The sequence below is a fragment of the Podarcis erhardii genome (genome assembly GCF_964252035.2).
Source record: "Podarcis erhardii genome assembly, chromosome: 6".
NCBI lineage: Eukaryota > Metazoa > Chordata > Lepidosauria > Squamata > Lacertidae > Podarcis > Podarcis erhardii.
In genome coordinates this window covers 70,556,201-70,581,133 of record NC_138510.1, presented here as the reverse complement: position 1 = coordinate 70,581,133, position 24,933 = coordinate 70,556,201, and the positions used below count along the sequence as shown (strand labels likewise).

The window sequence follows — 24,933 nt, the reverse complement described above, 5'->3', positions numbered from 1 at the left end:
ACTTGGCTACTTTTAGCTGTTTTCTATTTATCTATTATCTTGATGATTTCTGTACTGCCCTTTACACAAGCCATTGGGCGGTGTATGATTAAAACATGCTGTTTTTGGAACTACAACTCCTATCATTCCTGACCGCTGGTCTTGCTAGCTAGGGATGGTGGGATCTGTAGTGCAAAAACAGCTGAAGACACAAGGCTGGGAAACACTGCATTAAAACACAGAACAGCAAATCACTAAATAACACTTACTAATAGCAGCAGCAATTGGATCTCTCATTCTGCAAATGCCCTGTGGGAAAGTTGCATTTTTTTAGTACAGTGGTACCTCGGGTTACATACGCTTCAGGTTACGTACGCCTCAGGCTACAGACTTTGCTAACCCAGAAATATTACCTCGGGTTAAGAACTTTGCTTCAGGATGAGAACAGAAATCATGCTCCGGCGGTGCAGCGGCAGCGGGAGGCCCTATTAGCTAAAGTGGTGCTTCAGGTTAAGAACAGTTTCAGGTTAAGAACGAATTAAGTACTTAACCTGAGGTACCACTGTACTTCTGCAAACCTCAGAACTATCTAAAAAAATCATCCTCAAGATTTCCCTGAGTCTGCTGATACGCTCCTCTTGTGTGTGGGCGATATTAGTATATGGGTTCCTCCAGGTGAGCTGTTTATTCAGCATTCATCCTGATCTGCATACACAAAGCTTACGCCATGGTTGGGCTATGTCTGGTCTTTACTGAACATGTATTCTGATTTACTTACAAGGTGATGAGCATTCATCCTGATATTGCGGGGTGTTTACATGACTTCCCGTTAATCACTCGCTTAGCCCACATTTCCTCCTACACTGAGGTGCATGATTGTAGAATCATAGAATTGGACAGCTGGAAGAGACATCAAAGATCATATAATTCAATCCCCTGCAATACAGGAATCACAACTAAAGAATCCCTGACAGATGGCCATCCACCCTCTGTTTAAAAAGCTCTGATAACAGAGACAGCTCTTACTGTCAGTAAGTTCTTCCTAATGTTTAGTCGGAATCTCATTTCTGCATTGGGCTCCCCGCCCCCAAATTCCCTTAGTCCCCTTCCCAATATTTTGTTTGGGAGGTGGACGAAACTTTGGGTTCCCTCAAGCCTACTGATACCTCCCTCTTGTGTTTGGGCTGTTGTTTTGACTGTACAAGGAACCACACTCAGAATTGGTATATAGGGAAATATCAGCATCTGTGGTGGGAGTGTCCAAAAATAGAAAGGTTCTGGGGAAACGTATTTACAAAAAATATATCTTTGATTACAAGGCAGACAGTGCCCATGACCCCCAGCACTGTCTCTACTTAACTTGTATAGTTGTGTTATGAGTTCTTTGTTTCTAATTTGCATCATATCACATCTATTAACAGCTGCAAGTGCAACTATTGCAGGGCATGGAAATCACTGCATTTATTAACTATGGAGCAATGGCATAATGATGTAATGGCAAACAGCGTAATTGTAAAAACTGACACATAAATTAAAAGTTGCAAGAGGTCAAAAGAAACATGACACTTTTTGTGCAGACTGGTGTGACTTTAGTGATTACATAAATATCGAGTCATATAGTAGAACAGAACTCATAGTTTACAGCACAATCTGGTGTGCATGAAGTACAGGTGATAATTTTTTTCCTCCCCCCTCCTTCCCCACATCCTATAAATTCCTGTATGTTCTAATTGTTATTAACACAAAATACATTTTACTTATGATCACCAATCTGAGCAATACACATGCAACTTACATCATTTCCTATATGTAATGACTCTAATCATTTGGGTATATATAATTTGACACAACTTTGTGAATATATTCAGAGACATTTATCTGAGTGTTTATTGTTGTTTTATTTTTATGTAATTTTTGCATGCCATATGCTATAATGTAAACAAAGATATATCTCAATGCAACTATGTTAAACAGTTTAAATATGAAAATGAATTAAATGAATTAAAATGACATTACCGAAAGAAAGAATTAGTATATAGGATGGTTTTTATCCTGCCTTAATCCTGTCATACTGCATCTCAGAGCACAGACTTCTCCTCTAGTATTTTGTAAAGTGTCAAGCCATACCCCCCAACATTTCTCTGGTGAAAATAGGGACATTCTGTTCCATAATAATAATAACTTTTTTATATATACCCCACCCATCTGACTGGGTTGCCCCAGTCACTCCAGGCAGCTTCCAACATATATAAAAACATAATAAAACGTTAAACATTAAAAAACTTCCCTATACAGGGTTGCCTTCAGGTGTCTTCTAAAGGTTGTGTGTCTCCTTGGCTCGGTTGTGTGCGTGTGTGTGTGTGTCACACATAACTCCATACCCTCCAACATTTATCTGATGAAAATAGGGACATTCTGTGATCGAATCAGAAACCAGTACAGCTTCTGTAGATCTGGGACTGTCCCTGGAAAATAGGGGCACTTGAAGGATCTGCATATACACTGATGGATAATGATGGTTAGACTGCTTATGCTCCATACCTATATACCCCTCACTGCTACTTGGCACCAACTTTTTTGTAAAGGTAATTTCTGTAGCAAAAGACACTCCCAGCCCCATAACCACTGCTGAGAAAACATGGCAACCCTAGACTCGATAATATGGAAATTGGCCTTCTTTTAGCTATGTTGTATAGTGCCAATTGATTTTAAATTAGCATTTTGCCCTCAGATTTATTTATTTATTTCAATCCGGAATTGCTCAGTCTTTGAAGTCCTGTTACCATTAAGTTTGAAGGTAAACTCCCATTGTTTTATCTACGAGCGGCAGGATTCAACCCTTTGCCTCTCTGCTCCCTTTGTTGTCACGGATAGATTCCTTCATTAAAATTTCTGCCCGAGGCAGAAAAAAAGAAGAAATGCAGCGCTAGTGAATAAGTGCTGCAATATTTACATCTGTCAAGCCAACCCCTCAATCATCGCTCCACCTTACATATTATGAAGATGACACTTTTTATAAAGCACCGGCAGCAGCTGCCGCAGCCAGAAGATAATTTGAGTTGCTATTACTTTCCTGAGCCATCTCCAAGAGTCGAAAATGCAGAGACCTACAGTGTGTCAGAGACCTACTTCGTGCCACCTTACTGTAAGTCGGATCTCGTTCTTAAAAATAAAGCTTTGTGCTTTAGCACATTGCTAAGGACAGGCATCTCAGATGAACATAGATGAACATGCTATTGTAGGCAGATTTTACAGTCAGTGTTTGAATCACAGGGTGTGTGTGGTGTGTGGTGTGTGTGTGTGTGTGTGTGTGTGGATGTAAACGTCTTTGGGAAAAGCACTGGGCATAATGGGGAGTTCTAAATAAAAGGGAAATTCTGTTTATGGCACTGAGGAAAGTTCTAAATGAAAGATGTGTGAATGTAGCCACCAGCTTGAAGAAAGGATATGGCACCAAACACACACAATCCTATTTCCTTGACATTTAAAATTCTATTTCCTAGTCTTCAAATGACCGAGCCTTTCATAGGCAGAATGTTTTGAGTAGTACTTTCTTAATGATGCCAAACTGCTTATACTGGAACACTCTCCATTCAAGTTCCACAGATGCCTGTGAAATTAAATTCTCACCAAAGAGGTTTTAATGGATTATCTAGCCTGTCAATCTCTTACCTAGTGTATTTTTACACCATGCTAATTAATGTAAACAGTGTCAGTTTCATGTTCTGTGTTCATAATGTTTGGCTTCTACGCACTGGAGTTTCGGATATATTTCTTAAAAATGTTTCTATTGAACATTTTTAGCATGATTACAAAGATGATGTAAACAAAACTGTAACCAACTGAAAGATCTCGATGAAAGATAGTGAGTTCGAATCACAGCAGGAGATTTTAAGACTTGTTTGAAGCATATTGAACACACTAGCTGATAGTATGTGTATGGAAAGAATCTTTGCTGACCTGTGAAATGTGACAGAGGAATCTGCTCTGACCAAATCTATGGGATAGGAACATTTGCCGTGTTCTCTTTTCTAACAACATTAATTGTTAGGTACCAAGACTGCACTGATTCTGGTAATTTCCACTGGTGGTCTAGTTCGTTGTAAGCGGCTATGAATTAGTACACACTTGATAGAAGAGATCCTTCTTTTTATTGTCAAATGCAGTCAGAAGAGAAAGCTTGGAGTCAGACAGGGAGCATATTTTGATTTCCGTTTTTGGAGTAAAATTGTGTTGGGAAAACTAGGCAACTACTTCATCACTCTGCTGTGTGTGACAGAGGGAAATTTTCACTTTATATTGTGATCCACAGCAAGGAGGATGTGTTTTGTAGATATAAAAAATGTCAGACCAGCAATAGGGACTGTGGTGGGTGAGTTTCAGGGTGTTTTATCTCTAATGCTCTCTGGAACAGATTTAAGTGTTTGAGCTATGGTGAAATTTTTATCAGTGGATGATGTTCGGGAGGAAAAGACAACATGGTTAATAGAATTATGCATTCAATGGATTGAGTGGACAGATATATTTTTCTCCCTTTCTCTTAGTACTAGAACTCAGGGTCACGAAGTGGATTGGACATAGATTCAGAAAGGACAAATAGGGGTACTGTATCATTCAGTGTATAATTAACTTTTGGTGCTGGCCACCACACTAGATTGATTTTAAAACAGGTTAAATGATTTCACAGAGGACAAGTCTGTCCATGACTATTATGTACAAAAGCAGAGGCAGTATAATTCTGAAAATCAGAGGATGGGTGCATACAATGGGAAAGCTTGCAAGGGTTTCTTGGGAGAACCTGGGCAGCAACTGGGGGAACTTTCTGTAGTAAGATTATCTGATCCGGTACAACTCCTGTTATGCAAGTCTACCAGGAAAAAATTCCAATCATCATATGCTATCCGAGTTATTTCTTCACTCTCTAAGGCCACCGTCCTCAGCACATTTACTCAGCAGTAATTGTCCTGTTGATCTCAAGTGGTAAGCATAAGTAAAGGCGAATGTCACAAACATTTCCCAGAGATTGGAAGAGATAAAAAAAGTGTGCTTTTCCATTGAATACACAGCAAAAAACATGTGGCATTGCCTCTTAGACATCTTTGTCTGCTTCTGTTCAAGAATCTCCCTCTTCTTTTCAAGATTTTGTTGAAGGCTTTGTGTATCACTGTGTGTTGATCCTCCCCTCCCTGTTTTATTTCCAAATCTCCAAGTCAGATGTGCTACGAGACTATAAGCTATCACATTTTAGCTGTGTAAAATGGAACTGGTGTTTAACATATGACTCAAGATTTGTTGTTATGGAAGATGGTGAGGAAGCACAGAAAAGAGTTGCCCTCAAATGAAATGGATTTTGGAATGTAGGGCGTGCCTGTGAAATATCTAGTAATTTTCTAAACTTGTAGAACCATATTCAGTCGTCGGTCTCACCTGGTCTCTGCGAGAGAAAGGCCTCTGTGTAAATACAGTTTCCAAATGTGGGGAATCTTCGCCGAAGCCCAATTCCTCACCCCTTTTGCTGTTTGAAATTCCAGTAAGTCTTCCAAAGTTTACAGCATAAAATGTTGATAGAACTCTCACCTGCGTGTTGGTTTTAAAAGTGGAGGTATAAGCTGCAGTTAAGTAAAAGTGGTAAGTTATCAGTTGTAAGAAACATGCATTACAGCTTTTATTTTAAGAGATAGACAGATTGACCAAGTAAATTAGAACAGCTGTTTTGTCGCAGCCACTTCCAAACCCTATACTGTGGTTTATTGAAACCCAGCTTCATAAACAATGGTTTGAAGCTGTCTTGTTTCAAGATGAGAAAACAACAACAGTTTGTCAAGGCTGAACAATATGACAAACTGTGGCTAATCAAAAATGGAAACAAATTCTGTATGGTCTCATCAGAGGAGGAGGGTGTCTGAGTCCTAGAGAGACTAGATTCATTTCCATCATGATAAACCATTGTTTATCACGATGTCCAGACTCAGTCAGTGACTATAGTCCAAGATCATGCACTGAGTTTATGGCTGAAGCAGGGATTGTCAAGAGAGGCAGGAAAGGGATTATCCCAGAAGTAAGTCTAATAATTTATTACACCACACAATTGTCATTTATAGCTCCTAACAGCCTAGTCCTCATGCCAGGGGGATCTACTGCAAGGAACATTTCCTGAAAATTGCAACCTTAACCAGAAATTTAGTTGTGCTTCGAGCCCCAAAACCCATCCCGAATGGAAATAAAGACACAGCGGAGACAGAAGTTAGTTTAAATGTTAATGGGCAAATTTTGGCCACAACTTTATTAAAATACACAAATGTGACTGGTATTGGCTTAGGCATTGGTATCAAACTATATCTGGCTCCTGCCCCACCCTGCAGGAAGGCTGGAAGGGTAAACAACCAGCAGGGGGATTTCTGTCAGTGTATATTGATTGGTGCTCACCCCTGGGGTTCCTGGGGGTCCTGGCATGGCCCTAGCCCCTCTCCGGGCTTTGGATGAGACCCAGACCCCCAGATTCCTTTAACGGAATATCCTATTCATTGGAGGGGCAGGTGATGGCCGCACCTCCCCTCCCCACATTCCCCTAAACCAATGCCAAACCGCCAAACCTTACAAAGTCATGACAATTGCTAAGAGGTAGGCAAAAACCAAGTGGCCACAGCCAATCTGCCACATTGGGAAGAAATCCTACCTGGCCCTCATTCCAAAACAGGCGACCAACCGAAGTCCAAAGCAAGGCCAAACATGACCTAATTAACGGGTGGGCGGGCGGGTGTTCGGCAGCATGAAGCAAAAGGAGGTCCCTACATCACGCTGCCAAATAGATACCCCCAACCCCCAACCTTGCCACGCTACTGATTGGCTAAAGGCCATTGGCAAGCCCCGTCCACAAGCCAGTTAGGGAAGAGTTTCAGGGCCGAGCACAACACAGACCCTCTGTTAGGAGGATCCAGCTTCTTAAACTGTGCATGCTGTGCATATGGTATTAGCTTTTCCTTGGAAATCTAGCTTCGTATGCTTGTTTGTGGTCGTCATTTTGAGAATGGTTGACATTGCTTTGCAATATTCTGCACTTAACCCAGTGTGGCAGCACTAGACTCTTAAGCAGATGTTCTTTGGTTTGTAGAGGAGGATATATCACAGACAGCAAAAAGCCCAACATCTGCTGGTGTGTTGGATTAGGGGTGCAGATGCTGCTTTTTTGTTTTCCTGAAAGACACTGCTTAAATGCCTACTGCCGGAGAGGGAACCAAACAGGTGGACAAAATAACCTGCCTGCTTGCAGTGGCAAGAAGTTCTCTTCAGTTGTGCCTTTTTGCTACACGTCCTATTCAAAATTTGCCAAGATTAGTCTGGCGTGAATGAGGAAGCAGGAATTCTGCCAGATTCCTCCTTCCCTGCCACTTACAGTTATGGCAAGGATGCATTTATTCTGAAACACATTGTGCAACAAACAAGAGCGCTGCCTTCAGATCTTTACTAATTACTAGCCTTCGTTTTATTGCAATGGTCTACTTTGTTCATTGCTCTGATTCAGTTGGGGTGGGGGCTGCCACGTTGCAATTGGAAAACGTGAAGCCACCTTTAAAGATGTAGATCAAACAGAAGGTGAGGCTGCTGTTCTCCCCCCTGTGTTCTTGTCCGCCCTCCCTGCAACAGGGCAAATATTCTCTGGGTTGCCTCCTGGTGACCTTAGCTTGAGTCAACTTAACCTATCTAAAGTGCTTATTTCCACCCAAGTTTTCGACCGAATCTTCAAGTTAGCTGTTTGTATGTGCTGCTTGACTCTAGGAACAAATCTTTCATCCCTTTCACCTTGTCTCTCCAAGCTTTGTTCTTTGCGGAAGCCAATTTGGAGCTACGATCTGGACCTTAATCATGGTTGCAATTAGTCATCCACCAGCTTCTCCAAGCAAAGAGCAATCACCGTCACATACTGAAGCTTGTCCTCCCAGCAGTTCACAAGTTTGAAACCAATAAGACACAAATGCAACCAAAATGCCAAAGGATCAATCTTTTTTAAAAATTATTCAACAAAACGTATATATGCCACTTGATTATAAGAAAGCTTCTGAGCGGTTTACCAAAACCAACTTCCAGTGCAAAGATCAGGCTGCGTTTAACTTCTCGCATTTCAGAAAGAGTGGATGTTTCTGGAAGTGTGATAATGACAGGATCGCCTTTCAGTGCAAACTGAATTGAATCATCTTCCTCATCACTAATTGGGAAGCAAGGGTAACCACACATACTTTCCCATTATACAGGGATAAGGACATTATGCAGGGACGTGGTTATAAGCCCTGATATCCCACCTCTCAATACAAAGACCTTCAGCTCAAAAACTTCCTTATATGCTTTTCTGCTCTTGCTTTAATATTTCTGAAAGTGAAAAGGGAAGCCTTTGCTCAATCCTTGCAGTTGCTGAGTGCAACTTTGTTGTAATTCCCTCTCTCCCACCCTGACATCACCCCTGCCCCCTCCAAGTAGAGACATTGTCAAGAGGAAATGAATTCATGCACATACTGTAAAGCGCTACTATTGGAACTCAAGTTTATCCATGACACAGCTGCAGGGGATATGCTAACTCAAATTTACAGGCATCTTAATACTTTGCAATTTGCAACATTAGAAGCAGAGGCCCAAACTGTTGACTTGGTTGAACCTAGATCTTCTGAGTGCTGATTCTTTCAGTGCAATCCTTTACGCGCCTGATCAGACATTTAATGAGTCTTACTCCCAGCTAAGTAGGTATAGATAGGCTTACAATCTTCGTTATTGGTTTGGATTTTTAAAAATTGCTTTTCCACCCTTGTGGCTCATAAGGTGTCTTGCAATAATCATAACAAAGCAGTTGTAATATCAGTCAAAACAACAATTACTTTGAAAGCTACAACTAACATTACACAACAAGAGAAAGCAGAAGAGGAAACAGCAGAAGAGAAAGCAGAAGAGGGTCAGAATGTGCCAATTTGACCTATAGGAGGAGAGAATTCCATCATTTGCGGGGGAAACCACTGAAAAAGCCCTGCTTCTGATTGGTGACAAACATCTTGACTGATAAAACATTTTGCTAAATCATATGGGGTACCATGCACCAGCTCTTAGGGGCTGAGGTACTTTCACACTCCTGGTTCTTTAGGGGTCTGGGCCCCCTCAGTGTTCAGAAGGTGTTTGGCCCCGCTCCCCTGGCTCCATGCGACGTCACGCATGTTACCTCAAGACATTGCGTTTGGTCCCCTTAGTCATCTTGAGAAGATGGGTACTAAGACCCAGGTACAAAAGAACTATTAAGTATAGGGGTTAGGCCACATTCCCCTTTAAAATACACTTTAGGGGTGGGAGAATCTGTTAATTCTGAGCACTCTCAGTTTCTTATTTTTCCAATATAAATTCAGTTTTCTACATCTCCACATCGGTTTGTGATATACGTATATATATAAACCCTGAAAATTCACCAGCACTTCAGTGTAGATTCCTCCAAATACATACATTTTTGCAAAGTAATTTTGCCAAATATAAAGCATTCATGTACGTCCCACCCCCACTAGTATATGGCTGGGAAACTGTGTTGCAAAATCCAGGCGCTTACTAATTGCAAAAGATGGCTGTGTTTCAGTTTTCGTATTGTTTCAGAAAGTGTGGATGTGGTAGTTTGTCCTTTAAATGCAAACTGAATCAAGTTTTATCCCCCTTTCCAATTCAGCAGGTTTTCTCTTTCAGGAGTATTTGTGAGAAGCAGTTCTGAAACTGCACTTTTACATAACTGGTAGGCATGCTAGGTTCATAAACCCAACCTGTGTTTTTAGTCACTTCAAGCTTAAAAACAAACCCAAATTATATACCAAGGAAGCCCACATGCTTCACTAACATTATCTCTCCAATTTTGCTCTAAGAACCAATTATCTAAATCATGCAGGCCTGCTTGCAGTTACATAATATCTAATTCTGATATTAGGGTATTTTACAGAATACAAAGTCCTTAGAAAAGACTGGAGAATGTAGGAGTAAAAAAAGAAAGTAGATGTGATCTTCCAGGACAGGCACGAAGAACCATCCTGTTTCCTGAAATCATGCCCAAGCCTCTTTTTGTTTCTCCAAAGCCATGAGGACCGGAAACGTTTCTTTTTTAAGAAAGAAGGAAAAATTGCACTTTTCAGGAAGGACCTAGAGGCCAGAGGTCTGTGTTGCTTGTGTAAATTCCTGAAACTCACGGCAATCATAATAATGGAGAACCAACGCCCTGAAAGCCATGTAAATATGCTGATTCTGGGTACAAACGAAGCCACCACTTCTCTTAGCCTGTTGAGGGGAATAATTTAGGTCTCCGACACATGTCCATTGGTCTTCAGGGCGCGAAGAAACGCACCACTTAGAATGGTCGTAATAGGATGAGAATGAGGAGTTCCATGGTGTGCCAACAAGGTTTACATTGTAGACGTGGTAAGGAAGGGAGCAATTGGAGAACAGTCGGTGTCCCTTGCGCTGCCAGGATTCCACCAGGAAGTTTGTTTGCAGTTTCTGAGCCATCCAGGCTGTGTAGATATCTGGCAAATAAGGAGTTGGGGGCAAGTGAGAAATTATCACTGGCTTTGCTTCTTAAATTGACTCCATTAGGGCTAATGTTTGTATACTTCATTTCAGTTTGCCACTGAGGGAAGAGAATGCTGGACTAGGCAGGCCTCTGGTCTGATCCAGCATGGCTTTGAAGTTTTTAAGTGGCAAATAAACTCTCCCTGCTTCTCTGTCTCTTTTTCTTATTCAGTTGACATTCAGTATCTTATGGCTTTCTGTGAGAACTGGGCATGCTCAGTACTCATTAGGCTAGTTTGAAGGAAGGTCACCCCCACCCCACTTTGGTTTCAATTTCATTTTGTTTTATTTTGTTTCATTCTCAGTGGCTCCAGTCTTGTCCACAAGGGGACCCTGGAGTTTCCTGTTAGAGGGACTTACATTTTTTGAAGGACCCCTAGATGTTTGTAATGATTAAGGCCCCGGGTGTTCAGTTTTGATTAAGGTGTTTCAGTGTTCAGAGTTTGGGTTGCATCCTCACTGCCATTATCACAATTTTTCTGCCCTCAGCGGGAGGTGAATTATTATCCATCCCTTTGTTATTACGGATATGCAAATATATAGATATACTGCTAAATGTTTCTAAGACCTCCAGTAGTTGATGCATCAGGTTTCCTGTCATGAATCCCTTCAAAGCTTCCTCTCCCCCCATTTCCACAAAAGTAATAACTTCATGATAGATATTCTTACCTTCGTAATCATACCGTGTTTTAGCAAAGTTGAAAAGAATTTCTCCCTGGGCTGACTGAAGCTTGATAAGGCTTTGATTTGAAGGAACTGAAGGCAGCTGTGCTCCTGCACACATTGTTTGCAGGTTGAGGAGCTCTGCTTGAAAGCGCTTTGGGATGGAACAGTTGTAGACATTTGGGTTGTAGAATAACAATTGCTTATCTGAAGAAAATGGAAAAAGAAAAGCTATGTTTAAAAGAAAAAATCGGGGAAAGTGCTAGATGCTGTCCTAGTTTTGAAGAATGCATGTAAGCAGCATTGGTACAAGCAATTTTTGTGAGAGGAGGTAGGCAGGATCTATTGCACACCCATCTGATTCCTGAGTTTCTAGAATGAATTGTTTTCTGCTTTACACTTTTGCATGCAGCACTGTTTCCACACTGCTGCAGTTCGTCCTCTGCCAAAAACTGTGTTATTTGTCTTGTTGTTCCCTTGTCATTACTTTATTCCACTCTATACACTTCAATGCACCGAAAACATGGTGCAAATTGAGAGAAGGGTATAATCAATCACGTGTTCTTTGCAGACTTATAGAAACAACAGCCAATACCTATCATATTCCATGGGTGAACACTAGTTTCAGCCCACTGATTCCTTGTTCCTGTGCACAGCAGATTCGTGTGTTCATGCAACCCATACAGCTAGCATAGTCTTATACCTCTCCTAGCAGAAATGTCAACAAGGACCTCTCCCCCGACACTGTCCCAGGTACATCAAGGAAATTTCTCCTCATCCCCTGCTTAGTGCTTGTGTGAAAGTTGATGCTCTTGAGAGTCTTTGAGCAGATATGGTTCATCTTTAGCCATAGATCCTGCTTCTGGTTTGTGCTTCACCCAGGATCAGGTGATTATGTTACTCAATTATAGGCATGTTCATTCAGAAAAACTTGGACAAGATGTAGACCAAATTTTGAGCTGCAATTCCATACACACTGACCTGGGAGTAAGTCTCATTTAATTCACTTCTCAGTAGGTATCTATATGACAACAACAACAACAACAACAACAACAACAACAACAACAACAACAACAACAACAACAACATAGCATCTCCATACTTTGGAATCTGAGTGGGAAACTGTTAACAGTTTGAGACAGACACCTTAGATTTGCAGAAATGCAGCTTATTCCATTTGGAATTGAGAAGCAGCAAATATAAAACACTGAAAAAGTTTCATTTTTTTCAAAAAGTCACCTTTTAAAGTAATTGCACACATGCATGCATGCTGGAAATAAGAAAAAGGTGTTGCAATGGCTGCTCTGGGACTTGAAAAAGGTTCTAGCTTTCATGGTTGCCAAGGCTAGTTTGAAAACCCTAAGAGCAATAAGTCTATGTCCCTAAAACAAAAAACAATGTAACAGAAACCCATATGATTTCAATGTTTGTGATAAAGGTTGTAATCCTGAGCAAATATATTAAGTGTTGCTACATTGCTGAAATCTGTTTCTTCGTAGCTGAATATGTTTTCGAGTTGAGAGAAAAGGCAATACTTGCACTTTTAGGATTGCAGCCTTAATCTCACACTTACAGTTCAGATGTGTATTAGTCACATTAGTCCTTCAAAAACCAAGGCAATAGCTTATCTCTGAACTCTAAACACATTCAGTTGCAAAACATTCCATTTCTGGGACACTTAATATGCGTGCTTCGACTTACATCCTTATATCCGGGTGTCCCTTTGTTCTTATGCCTGGATAGCTCAGTTGGTTAGAATGTGGTGCTGATAATGCCAAGGTTGCAGGTTTGATCCCCGTATGGGACAACTGCATATTCCTGCTTTGCAGCGGATTGGACTAGATGATGCTCAGGGTGTCTTCCAACTGTACAATTCTATGAATCACAACAATTGAATAGATCTGTGTTTCTGGACATACAGTACATACTGCTCTTAGCGTTTAGCCTTTGTAAACTTTTTTCCAGCCCTAGAACAACCATTTTGTAACTCTTTTCATTGGAGCTGAGATTAAGACTGCTGTTTCAAAAGCTCTTCCTAGGGGACAAGGCCCATTTGACTTCCAAGTCAGCATGCCCAGCTAACGATTATAATTTGCCACATGCATGAAAATGGTATGCCAAATTCGTTGAGGCCTGCAGTCAATGTGTGTCGGCACATGAGCCTTGGCACTTAGCAAGTTTCACATTCTTGATTCAAAACTTGAAGTGCTACCAATTACGATTTAAGATGACCGTCCTGCAAGTTTCAAAACAAGCCATACATACATAAGGCACATCTAAGGTAACAAACACCGGCAGCCAGAAACTCATCTAGACATGTTTGCGCTCACTTTCTAGACAGTAAGCTATCATTACCTATTTCCGCAAACTGCTCATATCGGAATGTTATGCAGATTGCTATCTGTCCATTGTACTTTCCCGTGCGTGGATATCCATAGCCGTCCTCGGGAAATGGAGGGAATTCGGGAATACTGTGTATAACCCAGAAACCTTGGGACTGGTCCAAGAGCAAAAACCCTGTCATTAATAAAGGAAGAAAAATGCAAGGAATTGTGTCATCGTGGGAATTTCAGTGAACATAAAAGTCAAAAGCCTCTCTCCATTTGCATTATCCCAGTTAAATAATTTAATGGTCTGACTAATACACAGGAATGTGGCTTGGAATCACTTTTCCCAGCACGGGATCCTTCTATTCACCCAGCATAGTCTCACACATGTCTTCCACACAGTCAACGGTGACAGTGTCTGCCTAGAAAAAAGGTACCAGCAACTCACTCATTTTCTCAGCGGATTCTGAAAGTTTTGGGGTCAAACTGGACATGATGTGAAAGTTTGGCATCCAGGATCTCTAACTGGGGAAGTGGCCAATGGGGAAAGGGGTGCTTAACCCTTTCCTCCTGTACTTCTGGCCAAAGCTAATAGCAAGAAAACTTCAAAGAGCAATGCATGAAACACCTTCTTCCCAAGGGCCACTTTCCTGATAGCTGAAGCTACTAATTAGTTCAAAATCTACCCACAACAGCCTACTGGCCATTGTAATCAAGGATTTCTCCACATTTTGTAACTAGTTTGGCCAAGATCCCAGTGTATGACTTTGCAGAAGTTGATTATCCCTCTCTAGAATAGTTTTTTAAAAATCTTCTTTCCTCACTGCATGTGCCTTAAGGGGAGGATTTGCATGACCTTTTAAATGTGGAGAAATGTGGATTGCTAGATATAGAGCAATTAGACGTGGAGTCATCAAGACTAAATCTGTGGGGAAATAGCCATTTCAGTATAGGTTCAGATTGCCAAATTCTGCACACTTAACTTTCTGCTACCGCCAAACAGCTTCCCAAAAGAGTTCAGCGCCAGAATGGCATATGGATGGCAAATTCTGCTCTGGGGTCACCCAGATACGAGGGTGCAGAAGTCACTCTCTGCCCGGAAATTCATATTTCATATTCGGGCGATATCGATCACCTTTCCATTTAGTATGACCAAATCATTTGCTTATATTCTTCTATTTTGTTCAGGAGGTTGAATACATTTCTTTCCTTTTATAATTTTCTTTGGTGGCAGAGATGAAAGTTTTCATCCTTGAAAGTGCTTTCCCATTCAGAATGGCCATTACACCGATTTCCCACTTCAACTCCCTCACATAGCAAAGAAGGTTGTGTGGGATATTGTGTGGTTTTCTGGACCGCTACTCATCTGTAGCTGGTGGAAACAGGCCCAAAAGCCACTTGATAATACCTTTAGAATGTCCATGTGTCCAGCTGTAATTCATTTTGTTAGGTGGTCCATCATTATACATCACATAGGCAGTGCTGTTTTCCTAAATAGACAGACAGACAGACAGACAGACACCAGTCTATTAAATATGTTATTTAAGGAAACATGATTCTAAAAAGCAACACTCTCGTTATCATTGACACAAGAGGGTCCTTCGCCACTGGTCTGAAACCAAAGGCATAATCTAGATCCACAGCTTTAAATCACCTCTAGTGCTGTAAAAAGTAGGGATGCTGGGAAATACCAAAGAAAACAGAAATCGAAGCAGAAATTCTTACACCCCTAGCGAGCAGTCACATTGGCCCATAGCCTATGTTGTTAAAATTATCCTCCTACAAAATTACCCTTTGTACAGAGTGAACTTTTCGCATTGCATTTTCTCCTGTGTGTTATAAGTGGATGCATATCACTAGTTTTAAAAAAAACTTAATTGTATTTAAATGTGGCTGCTGGAAAGATGGCAAGAAGCTAATACTATCTTGGCAGTCTGGCCAACTTTTTAAAATATATATTAATGCCTACTTATTTCAATATAATTAAGAACTCCTAGTAAAAAATGTTGTTTGTAATGAATACTAACAATCAATCATTAACTACATATTTAAATATACACACTATTTGGAAAACAGCTCCTAAGAGAATGCAAATTTAATAGCTTGTTGGTCACTTTAAAAAAAAGTCATAGATTCGGTTCTTGAAATCAGAACAGATAAGAAAATTAACTCATTCAACAAGGTGCACATCAAAAGACCAAGTTAGTAGTCTGTCCAACTTTACATTTTATAGAATCCTTGCCTATGATAATCAAAAGAGAGCTTGTACCTGGCTCTTTGAGAAAGTTACCAGGCTAGAGAAACAAGCATACTAACATTAAACATTTCAGACAACATTCTCCCCAAGATGAGCGAATTCTCTGTCTCCTACCCAACACACCAGGGAGAAAGCTTCTTTTTGACACATGGATACTTGTGTGTGCATCTGTGTGTTTCAGGGTTTAGTAGCACTCACAGATTTGGGACCAAACAATGTGGAAATTAGCTGTGATGCTAATCCTTCCTGCTAATTATTAAAAGGAAACCTGGTATAATATAGCTAAATGCCTGTAGACATAGGTTTCTGGGAGGACAACCACAAACCTAGCCTTTTCAGTGCTCTTTCATAGCAAAAGGTCTCCTAAAGAATCTAAAAAATATGAAGACTGGGGGGGGGGTGTTCAGTTTTGCTTGTGTTTTAATGTAACACTAACTAATTTGCACTTCTCGAATCAATGCACAAACCAAAACAGAGTTATTCTTCAAAATTTGCACTTCTACAATTTTTCCAGTACAGTTCTCCAACCAAACTATGCATACGTATTATGGGAGAATGTTCATTAGATGCATACATACAAAAATATTTGGGGAAACTGCTTGCAACAAATGTGCATATTTGTCAAAACGGCATACAAAATTAAGTTTATTAGGAGAAATCTGTACCCAAAAAATTTTTCACGAGGGTTTAATTCCTCTCCCTCCATGTGTGCAAATTGCTGCAGAAATCCCGAGAACTGAAAAACATGATGAATGAAGGATTTAAGATGAGAAACTAAAATGGACAAATTTGCCAATCCCTAATGAGGACTCACCTGTGTGGTGTTTTTTTTCTGTGGCCGCTCAAGTCACCCTTTTACCTAGGGTAGCCATATGCCCCACTTTCAGAGGACAACCCTCTGTTTGGTCATCATCTACTGAATGACCGTCTGGTTGTCCAGCAATGAACTTCAAGGATGGAGTGGACTGAGCAGGCACATAGGTCACTTAAGGACACTCTTCTCTACTACGGTGAGATATTGCATTTCTATTTCTATTTTACAATCATTTCTAAATTAGCACCTATAACCTGTAAATTAGCATGTGAACATCTTATGCAAATATATGTCCTCTTTTGACCATGTGTGGGTGTGTCACATTTCCATTTTGGGGGAGAGGTGCTTCAACAGAAAATGGTTCATCAGAAGAGGCGTTGAATGGGGCTCAACAGACTGTGAGAATGACGTTAATTGACCTGTGTGAATCTAGATGGGCTAAGGTGCAATTCAGTGAGGAAATTAAAATTAATAACCTCTTATTAGTTGGGTTATGGGACACAGATGCTGATATTACCTCAGTATCCAAGAAGCTATTACAACCTGGCCAAATTTTAGAAGGTTTATTATTATTATTATTATTATTATTATTATTATTATTATTTATACCCCACCCATCTGGCTGGGATTCCCCAGCCACTCTGGGTGACTTCTAACAAAAGATTAAAAATACATTAAAACATCAGTCATTAAAAACTTCCCTAAACAGGACAGCCTTCAAATGTCTTCTAAAAGTCAGATAGTTGTTTATTTCCTTGGCACTTGATGGGAGGGTGTTCCACAGGCTGGGCGCCACTACTGAGAAGGCCCTCTGCTTGGTTCCCTGTAACTTCACTTCTCGCAGTGAGGGAACCCCCAGAAGGCCCTCGGTGCTGGATCTCAGTGTCCGGGTTGAACAATGGGGGTGGAGACGCTCCTTCAGGTATACTGGGCCAAGGCCATTCTGGATTAGTTGTGGTTTCCAGGTCACCTTCAAAGGTAGCCCCACGTAGAGCGCATTGCAGTAGTCCAAGCAGGAGATAACTAGAGCATGCACCACTCTGGCGAGACAGTCCGCGGGCAGATAGGGTCTTAGCCTGTGTACCAGATGGAGCTGGTGGACAGCTGCCCTGGACACAGATTTGATCTGTGCCTCCATGGAGAGCTGTGAGTCCAAAATGACTCCCAAGCTGTGCTCCTGCTCCTTCAGGTAAAGAGGTGAAGAGTTGATTGTAACTCCCTATGGGGGCCAAGCAGTAAAAACCAGTCTAGCCCACGTGGATTGTGAATACAAAGATTTTAAAGTGTCCTTACCAGTTTTACTACATGAAAATGGTATGTTTACACCTTGTCTTATAGACAATGATCTCATTTTGGACAGCATTTAGCTCAGCAGGCTAGTGAATCGTCTAGCCCAGTGGTTCTCAACCTGTGGGTCCCCAGATGCTGTTGGACTACAACTCCCATCATTCCTGAGCTCTGGCCTTGCTAGCAAGGGGTAATAGGAGTTGTAGTTCAACAACATCTGGGGACCCACAGGTTGAGAAAGGCTGGCTAGCCAATGTGTTGAGCCTGTCACTGGAAATGCAGATCAGTTTGATGAAGGTTGTGAGTCAACAGAAATTTCTTTGGCGAAGTCTGGTGAGAATACCATGACTTTTCTTTCACCCCTTCATGATCATGACTTTAAGAAAGAACTGCTTAAGGACCCAACTTTGGAAGTATGTAGAAGTGTGGGAGAAAGAGTTGCTTTATAGACAGTTCTTTCCAAAAAAAATCTGCCCCTGAGTGTGAGCCAAGAAGACAGTCGATAGTGCCACAGACTACGGCAAGGATATTGGCAAATTAATATGGATCAAAATACACCTATTGAATCAGCATTTATTACACATATGGGCTTGTATGAGTTCATTAACATGCCTTGTGGATTATGGAATGCTCCTGGGCCTTGATTAATTCTCTGCTCAATGGCATGTCTAACTTTGCTTGTGCCTATTTAGATGATATTGCAGTCTTCAGTGACTCCTGGGATGACCATTTGAAGCATGCACTGAGTGTTTTGGTCAAGATTCAACATGCCGCTCTAATTTCAAATGTTCTGAAGTGCCAATCTGCCCTAGGAGAGGTGGGATATCTTGGACACCTCGTGGGGAGAGGTCATATTAAGCCATATTAGAGTCTAAAGCCCAAAGTATTCAGGATTGGCCAGTACCTAAGGCCAAATGTCAAATACTGTCTTTCCTAGGCTTAATTGGGTTTTATAGGTGATTCATTCCTGACTTTGTAATACCACTTGCCGATTTGTGTTAAAAATATCAAGCTGACAATTGTATGGAACGATATCTGTCAAAATGCTTTTAATGCCTTAAAGAAGCTTTGCTGCAGTCTCAATTGTTAACCGCACCTGATCAAAAGAAGCCTTTCGTAGTTCAGACTGACACTTCAGAAGCTGGTCTTGGTGCCATCCTGCTTCAACATGGTGTTGAAGGTGAACTACGTCCTGTTGTATTTACCAGTAAGAAGTTATTGCCCAGAGAACGCAATTACGCTGCGGTTGAGAAGGAGTGTTTGGCTGTACGTAGTATGGGCCCTTGATAAATTATGCTCTTACCGCTGGGGTCAGTGGTTTACGATTGAAGCAGATCATTCCCCGTTATGTTGGTTAGACAAGAGTAAAAAATTCTAACCAAAAGCTTTTAAGGTGGAGTCTCACTCTTCAGGATTTTGATTTTGACATAGTTTATATTTGACATATAAAAGGAAGTGCTAATAAAGTTGTTGGCGGTTTATCTAGAATCTATGTGGATTATGAAGATTCAAGTTAATTTTAACTGGTGCATTTTAATGTTGCAGTATGTATTATGGATACAGTGGTACCTCAGGTTAAGTACTTAATTCGTTCTGGAGGTCCGTACTTGACCTGAAACTGTTCTTAACCTGAAGCACCACTTTAGCTAATGGGGCCTCCTGCTGCTGCCGTGCCGCCGGAGCCCGATTTCTGTTCTCATCCTGAAGCAAAGTTCTTAACCTGAAGCACTATTTCTGGGTTAGCAGAGTCTGTAACCTGAAGCGTATGTAACCTGAAGCGTATGTAACCTGAGGTACCACTGTATTTTTTATGTGTGTTTCCTGTTTTGTAACTTATTTGCTCGGTTCTCGTTGGTTGTAGAATGGTTATAGTAAATATATTGCTTGTGGTCCACACCCCTGCCCTAAATACTCTTACTGAGATTTCCCTCAGTACTTTTTTTTAGGGCCTTTCTGTCTGCTTCATTTGCTTTTGTAGTTATCACTTGCCTCGGACTTGTACGTTTGGTAGAGCTGCTGTAGCGTTTGCCCCAGAGCACTGTCTGTCATGTTGACGAAATATTCGCTCGGTTTCCAAATCGGAGCCAAAGAATCCATAAACATGTATTCCAGCCCAGTTCCAGCCACACTGTGATTCATGTGCTTGGGGAATTTGTAAAGAACATACCTAGGGAAAAAATGTGTAGGGTTAAATTGGGAGTGCTTTAAGAAAAGGTTTGTTATGCATCAAAATTATACCTTAAAAAACAAATTGTAGCTAATGATGCAAACATGGTCAGCTTTGGAAATTGTCAGTAGCTAATTATGTAAACACGCCAGCTTGAAATGAGTTTTTCAGATACACCTTGCTTGAACTTCAGGTATATCACTGCATTTGAAAGGGAATGGCTAAAATTCAGATGACAAGTTAATGGTCTGAATGCCTGTTGTACAGCCAGTTCTTACAATATTTCCTATTTTTCGATTAATTATATTTTCCCTGGAAGTTCGGACTTATATTTTGACATCCGGGTTTGCATGCTGTTAAATTAAAATTGCATTGTGCTCTGGCCATTATAGCTATGTTGTGCCTTCATTACATGCTATTACATGTAGTTGATTCCAATTATGACCTTGAAGGAACCACAGAGGGCTTGGGTGGGATGCTTTAACTGCAGCAGAAGGCTTGGACTTATTCCAAGAAAGGTCAGAAGTGCCGGCTGCCACCAGAGAGCAAGGGAAATGCAGTTCCAAATGCCCCTCTGCTTAATTAAATGACCTGGGATCCACTGGGAATAACATTACCCTGTGGGTGGAATTCGATGCAAATTCTACTCAAAGTAGACCCATTGAAATGAACCAACATGACTAATTTAGCCATGATGAATAAATTGCATTAGCTGAATACAATCCAAACACCTGAGCATTCTTAGAAGAATCAGGGAACACTTGGTGCTGAAAAGATGTGGTCTTTGCTAAACATCTCCCCACCATGTGATTCTGTCTCTCCAGCTAAGTATGGGGGGAGTGGTGAGCAGTAGAGAGGGCTGGCAGCAAGCACCCTATCTTTCCAAACTTAATACTTGTCTTTGTTTCTATATGCAGTGGTACCTCAGGTTACACTTCAGGTTACAGACGCTTCAGGTTACAGACTCTGCTAACCCAGAAATAGTACCTCGGGTTAAGAACTTTGCTTCAGGATGAGAACAGAAATCGTGCTCTGGCGGTGCAGCGGCAGCCGGAGGCCCCATTAGCTAAAGTGGTGCTTCAGGTTAAGAACAGTTTCAGGTTAAGAACGGACCTCCGGAACGAATTAAGTTCTTAAGCCGAGGTACCACTGTAATATGAAGTACAAGTCAATTTTAATTAAAATATTAGGATGGGGCAGGTAAGCCCCACCCCACACAATCCATCACAAGACATGGCACACACCATTTGAATGGGAATGCCCATCAACTCTGTGGGAGCATGGCCCCTTTAAATATTTTTTTTGGGGGGGCTGAAGAGACCTCAGCCCCTAGGAGTTGGCTCCTATGAGTACAAGTAAGCTATTTCAGCTCCTTCATAATATTCACTAGACTGGTTACCTATGGAAAATGAGAAATTCATCCAAGCTACCAGGTTGCTTTTGTAAAGCAGAGATACCTTCTTTTAAAGGCTACATCAGAAATACCTAATGCAGATGCGTATGAGCAAATAGTCTAGTAAACCTTTTCTAGGCCAGAACTGGCCTAGAACTGGCTTGTTTGTTCTGTGGCAAGCAAGTGTCATCTCCAGGTTGAACAGAGAGAAACTCTTTACAGTAGCTGTTAAAAAAAAAAAAAAATTATATACCACGGGCATTTAGGCATGTTAGGAAAGTTAAGCTTTGTGTGGGCTAGTATATAGTATACTTATTCGCAAGGCTGTTTTGTGAACGCAAACTAAAAACCACCAAGATCACATTGTGCATTTAATATTTCTGAGATTTTAAAAGAACCCATTTCCTATACAGTATATAAAAATGAGTTCGTGTCAATTCACCTTGTAATTTTCATGGGTCTCAGAGAAACATTCTTTTTTAATCTACCGTACCAGATCACAACAATGCCCCATCACAATAGCTCGTGCTTTAAATGAGGATGCAAGCAGATTAATAATTAGTGCAGTTATGAAACGCACCTGCTGAAACTTATTTCACCTTTCTGCTAAGAGTTGTCATTAGAAATGAATGCACCCTTTGCTTTTCTGCAAGGAGCAGTAGTTTTTCATGCAAGAGTTTCACTTCTGCTCTGCCCCTCGTTACTTCAAACCACACAAATGTGGAAGCCATAAATACTGTCAGTTTAAAACAGCTGGCTTGGGATTTTTAATTGTGTTTTGTTTTGCAAGATGTGGTGGTGGGTTGTTCTTGTTTTTACAAAACTTAAAAGTCACACTGAAAGAAAATCTGGCCGCTTCTTCCTCCTACTTTGCATAGATGTACACAAAGTCAATGGAGCTTAGCTGAGAACCTAACTACAATGCCTGGTTAGGAATGAGATTGTGAGCTCTAAAATACTAAATATTAGGCCGGGGGGGCACTGCAGTGTGCAGGGAGCATAGTGTTAAGCCTTCCCTCCCCAGCAGCAATCCTGGTACTCCCACCCCCTGCATATTTCAATTAGTGCAGTGGTACCTTGGTTCTCAAAATTAATCTGTTCCGGAAGTCAGTTCCAAAACTAAAGCGTTCCAAAACCAAGGTGCGGTTTCCCATAGAAAGTAATGCAAAATGGATCAATCTGTTCCAGACTTTTAAAAATAACCCCTAAAACATCCATTTGACATGAATTTTACTATCTAACGAGACCATTGACCCATAAAATGAAAGCAATAAACAATGTACTGCAGCCACACAATCAATCAATAAGTAGCTGAACTGGGTTCCACACAGTCACAAAAACAAAACAAAAAGAGCCACAAAAGCAAAAACACAAAATAAATAGCAGAAACAGAACAGACCTCAGTGTGACACTCAAAACGGAAGTGTTGCAAGGGTAACACTCAAAATGGAGCACCTTCAGCTTCTGAAAAAAGTTTGCAAACACTTACTTCCGGGTTTGCAGTGTTTGAGTTCCAAGTTGTTTGAGTACCAAGGAGTTTGAGAATCAAGGTACCACTGTATTAGGAAAATCCCCCCATTGCCAGTTGGGCTCTGTATGAGTAACAACATGTCTTTTTTAAAAAAGGATCTGCAAATGTGGACCTAGAGTCAGCAGATTTAAATGAACATTGGAGACTGAATTTCAACAGCACATGCAATCATCGCCGAAAGACTTTCTGCAACAGTTGACAGTACCATCTCCACAGGTGTAGAACAAGCAACTCGTTTCTCCTATCTGTCAGCTTTCACATACTGATATGCCTAGCTGCAAAATGAGCCTTGATTAACAAAGCAGATGATGTGCTTCAGGGATCCAGATTGTGTCACCATGCTAAGGCTGTCATACGAGGAGACAGCTCACTCCCCAAGATAGCAATGCGAGAGATATTTCTGAAGAACAAGATTGAAATGGAGACATTATGAAATACCTGCCTGCTGCCTCCTCCCTCGTCAGCCCTGCACTGCCGGATAAGAGAGGGAGGGAGGGAGAAGGAAGGGAAACACTTCCACGATGAGATGCAAGTTTGGCATACGTGCTATTCTTACTGCTCTTGTTTCCCTGAGGCTTGGAATTGTAATGCATAATCATTTTCTCTCTTGATCAAAAGAAACAAGCCCTCTGTGAATCAATGGCTGTTTTGCAATTAGTCATAATGCGATGATGTGCATAAATTGCGCAGAAAACTAATCAGATTTCAGTAGCTTACATTTCATTTTCTGGAGGTATAGTTCAAAGGCAACTTTAACAGCCTCTGATATTAATTTGCTAATTATTTTCTCTTAGAGTTGAGTGTTGGAGCTTCATGTTGTCCCATATATATATATATATATATATATATATATATATATGGACTTGCCTCGGCTTCCTTCAAACCCAGCTGTTTTACCTACCAGTCCACTGGCTTGCCGTCATCATTTATGCAGGAAATTTGAGATGCCCACAGGGGCAGGGCAGTACCAAAGAACAGCAAAGATATGCTCCATAAAATTCTGACAGTCATCTTGGCTCCATCAGCAGATCGCAAAAGGGGAAGCTGGCAAGACGATTTAAGCTTATCTGAAGCTCGCTGGTCTCCTTCCATTCAATTCAGTTTCGTTTTACAGTCAGCCGTCAGAGCAGTGAAACTACCACAGCAAAAATTGGCACGCTGTCACTCACTGCATAGTATACAGTATGAGTGGGCCGACGGCAGGCTTGTGAGAACGATCTACCTTTTCGTTTGTTTTTTAACTGGATCTCAAGATCCACCCAATGGGACCAAGTGTTTGTATATAGAGATATACACTTAGAATTAAAGAAGGGTCATGCTTAGTCCAGGATTTCCCCCCCATTACTAGAAATGAGTGCTCTCGGCCTTTTCACACAAAACTCTAATCCTCATTTCCAATCCCCGAGTTTTTGTCTGAAAAAATAAAGAGATGTAGGGCACAACTCAGACCATCCATTTAATGCATATCCAACACATGTTTAAAGTACATTATGTCCCCCACGTAATCCCAGGAACTGTTGCTTAAGGCTGCTGGGAATTACAGTTCTGCAACAGAAAACTGCAGTTCCCAGACTTCTTTGGGAGAAGAGTGCAGTAAATTAATAATAATAATAATAATAATAATAATAATAATAATAATAATATAGTGAGACCCGTGACAAATTTAACATTCAACACTGGCCGAGCAGGTCAAACTGAGTACAGTACTTTAAATAAACAAGCCAGTATAATCAGTTATAGCTGATTAAGCAATTATCTGAGTTGTAACTAATGTTAAAGAGTTGGAAGACAGGTGGTCTTGTTGATCCACTGCAAGTCATTCTGAGATCAACTGGGCAAACCCGTTTCCCTATCCCTGATTTAGAGCATAGAAGCAGAAAGGGAAAAGCAAAACTGCATTGAAAATTATTTTATTTTTTTACATTAATAACCTAACTTTC

General features: G+C 40.9%; 2 protein-coding genes across 2 annotated transcripts in view; one reads left to right on the top strand and one right to left on the bottom strand.

Moving 5' to 3' along the window:
• Positions 1-2,416: 2,416 nt before the first annotated feature.
• LOC309343906 (uricase-like) overlaps positions 2,417-24,933 on the top strand; it is a 38,037-nt gene continuing 15,520 nt past the window's right edge. Inside the window, exon 1 of the mRNA XM_081866122.1 lies at positions 2,417-3,124. Within this exon, the coding sequence (XP_081722248.1) occupies positions 3,077-3,124 (48 nt within the window). The 5' untranslated portion in view covers positions 2,417-3,076. The remainder of the gene's footprint in view (positions 3,125-24,933) is intronic.
• Positions 9,718-24,037, bottom strand: DNASE2B (deoxyribonuclease 2 beta). Its single transcript, XM_081866093.1, has 6 exons — positions 23,895-24,037; positions 19,892-20,069; positions 14,953-15,034; positions 13,573-13,734; positions 11,224-11,424; positions 9,718-10,508 (listed from the first exon to the last, which is right to left on the bottom strand). The coding sequence occupies exons 1-6, from the start codon at positions 24,002-24,004 to the stop codon at positions 10,129-10,131; spliced, it is 1,113 nt and encodes a 370-aa protein (XP_081722219.1). The 5' UTR covers positions 24,005-24,037; the 3' UTR covers positions 9,718-10,128.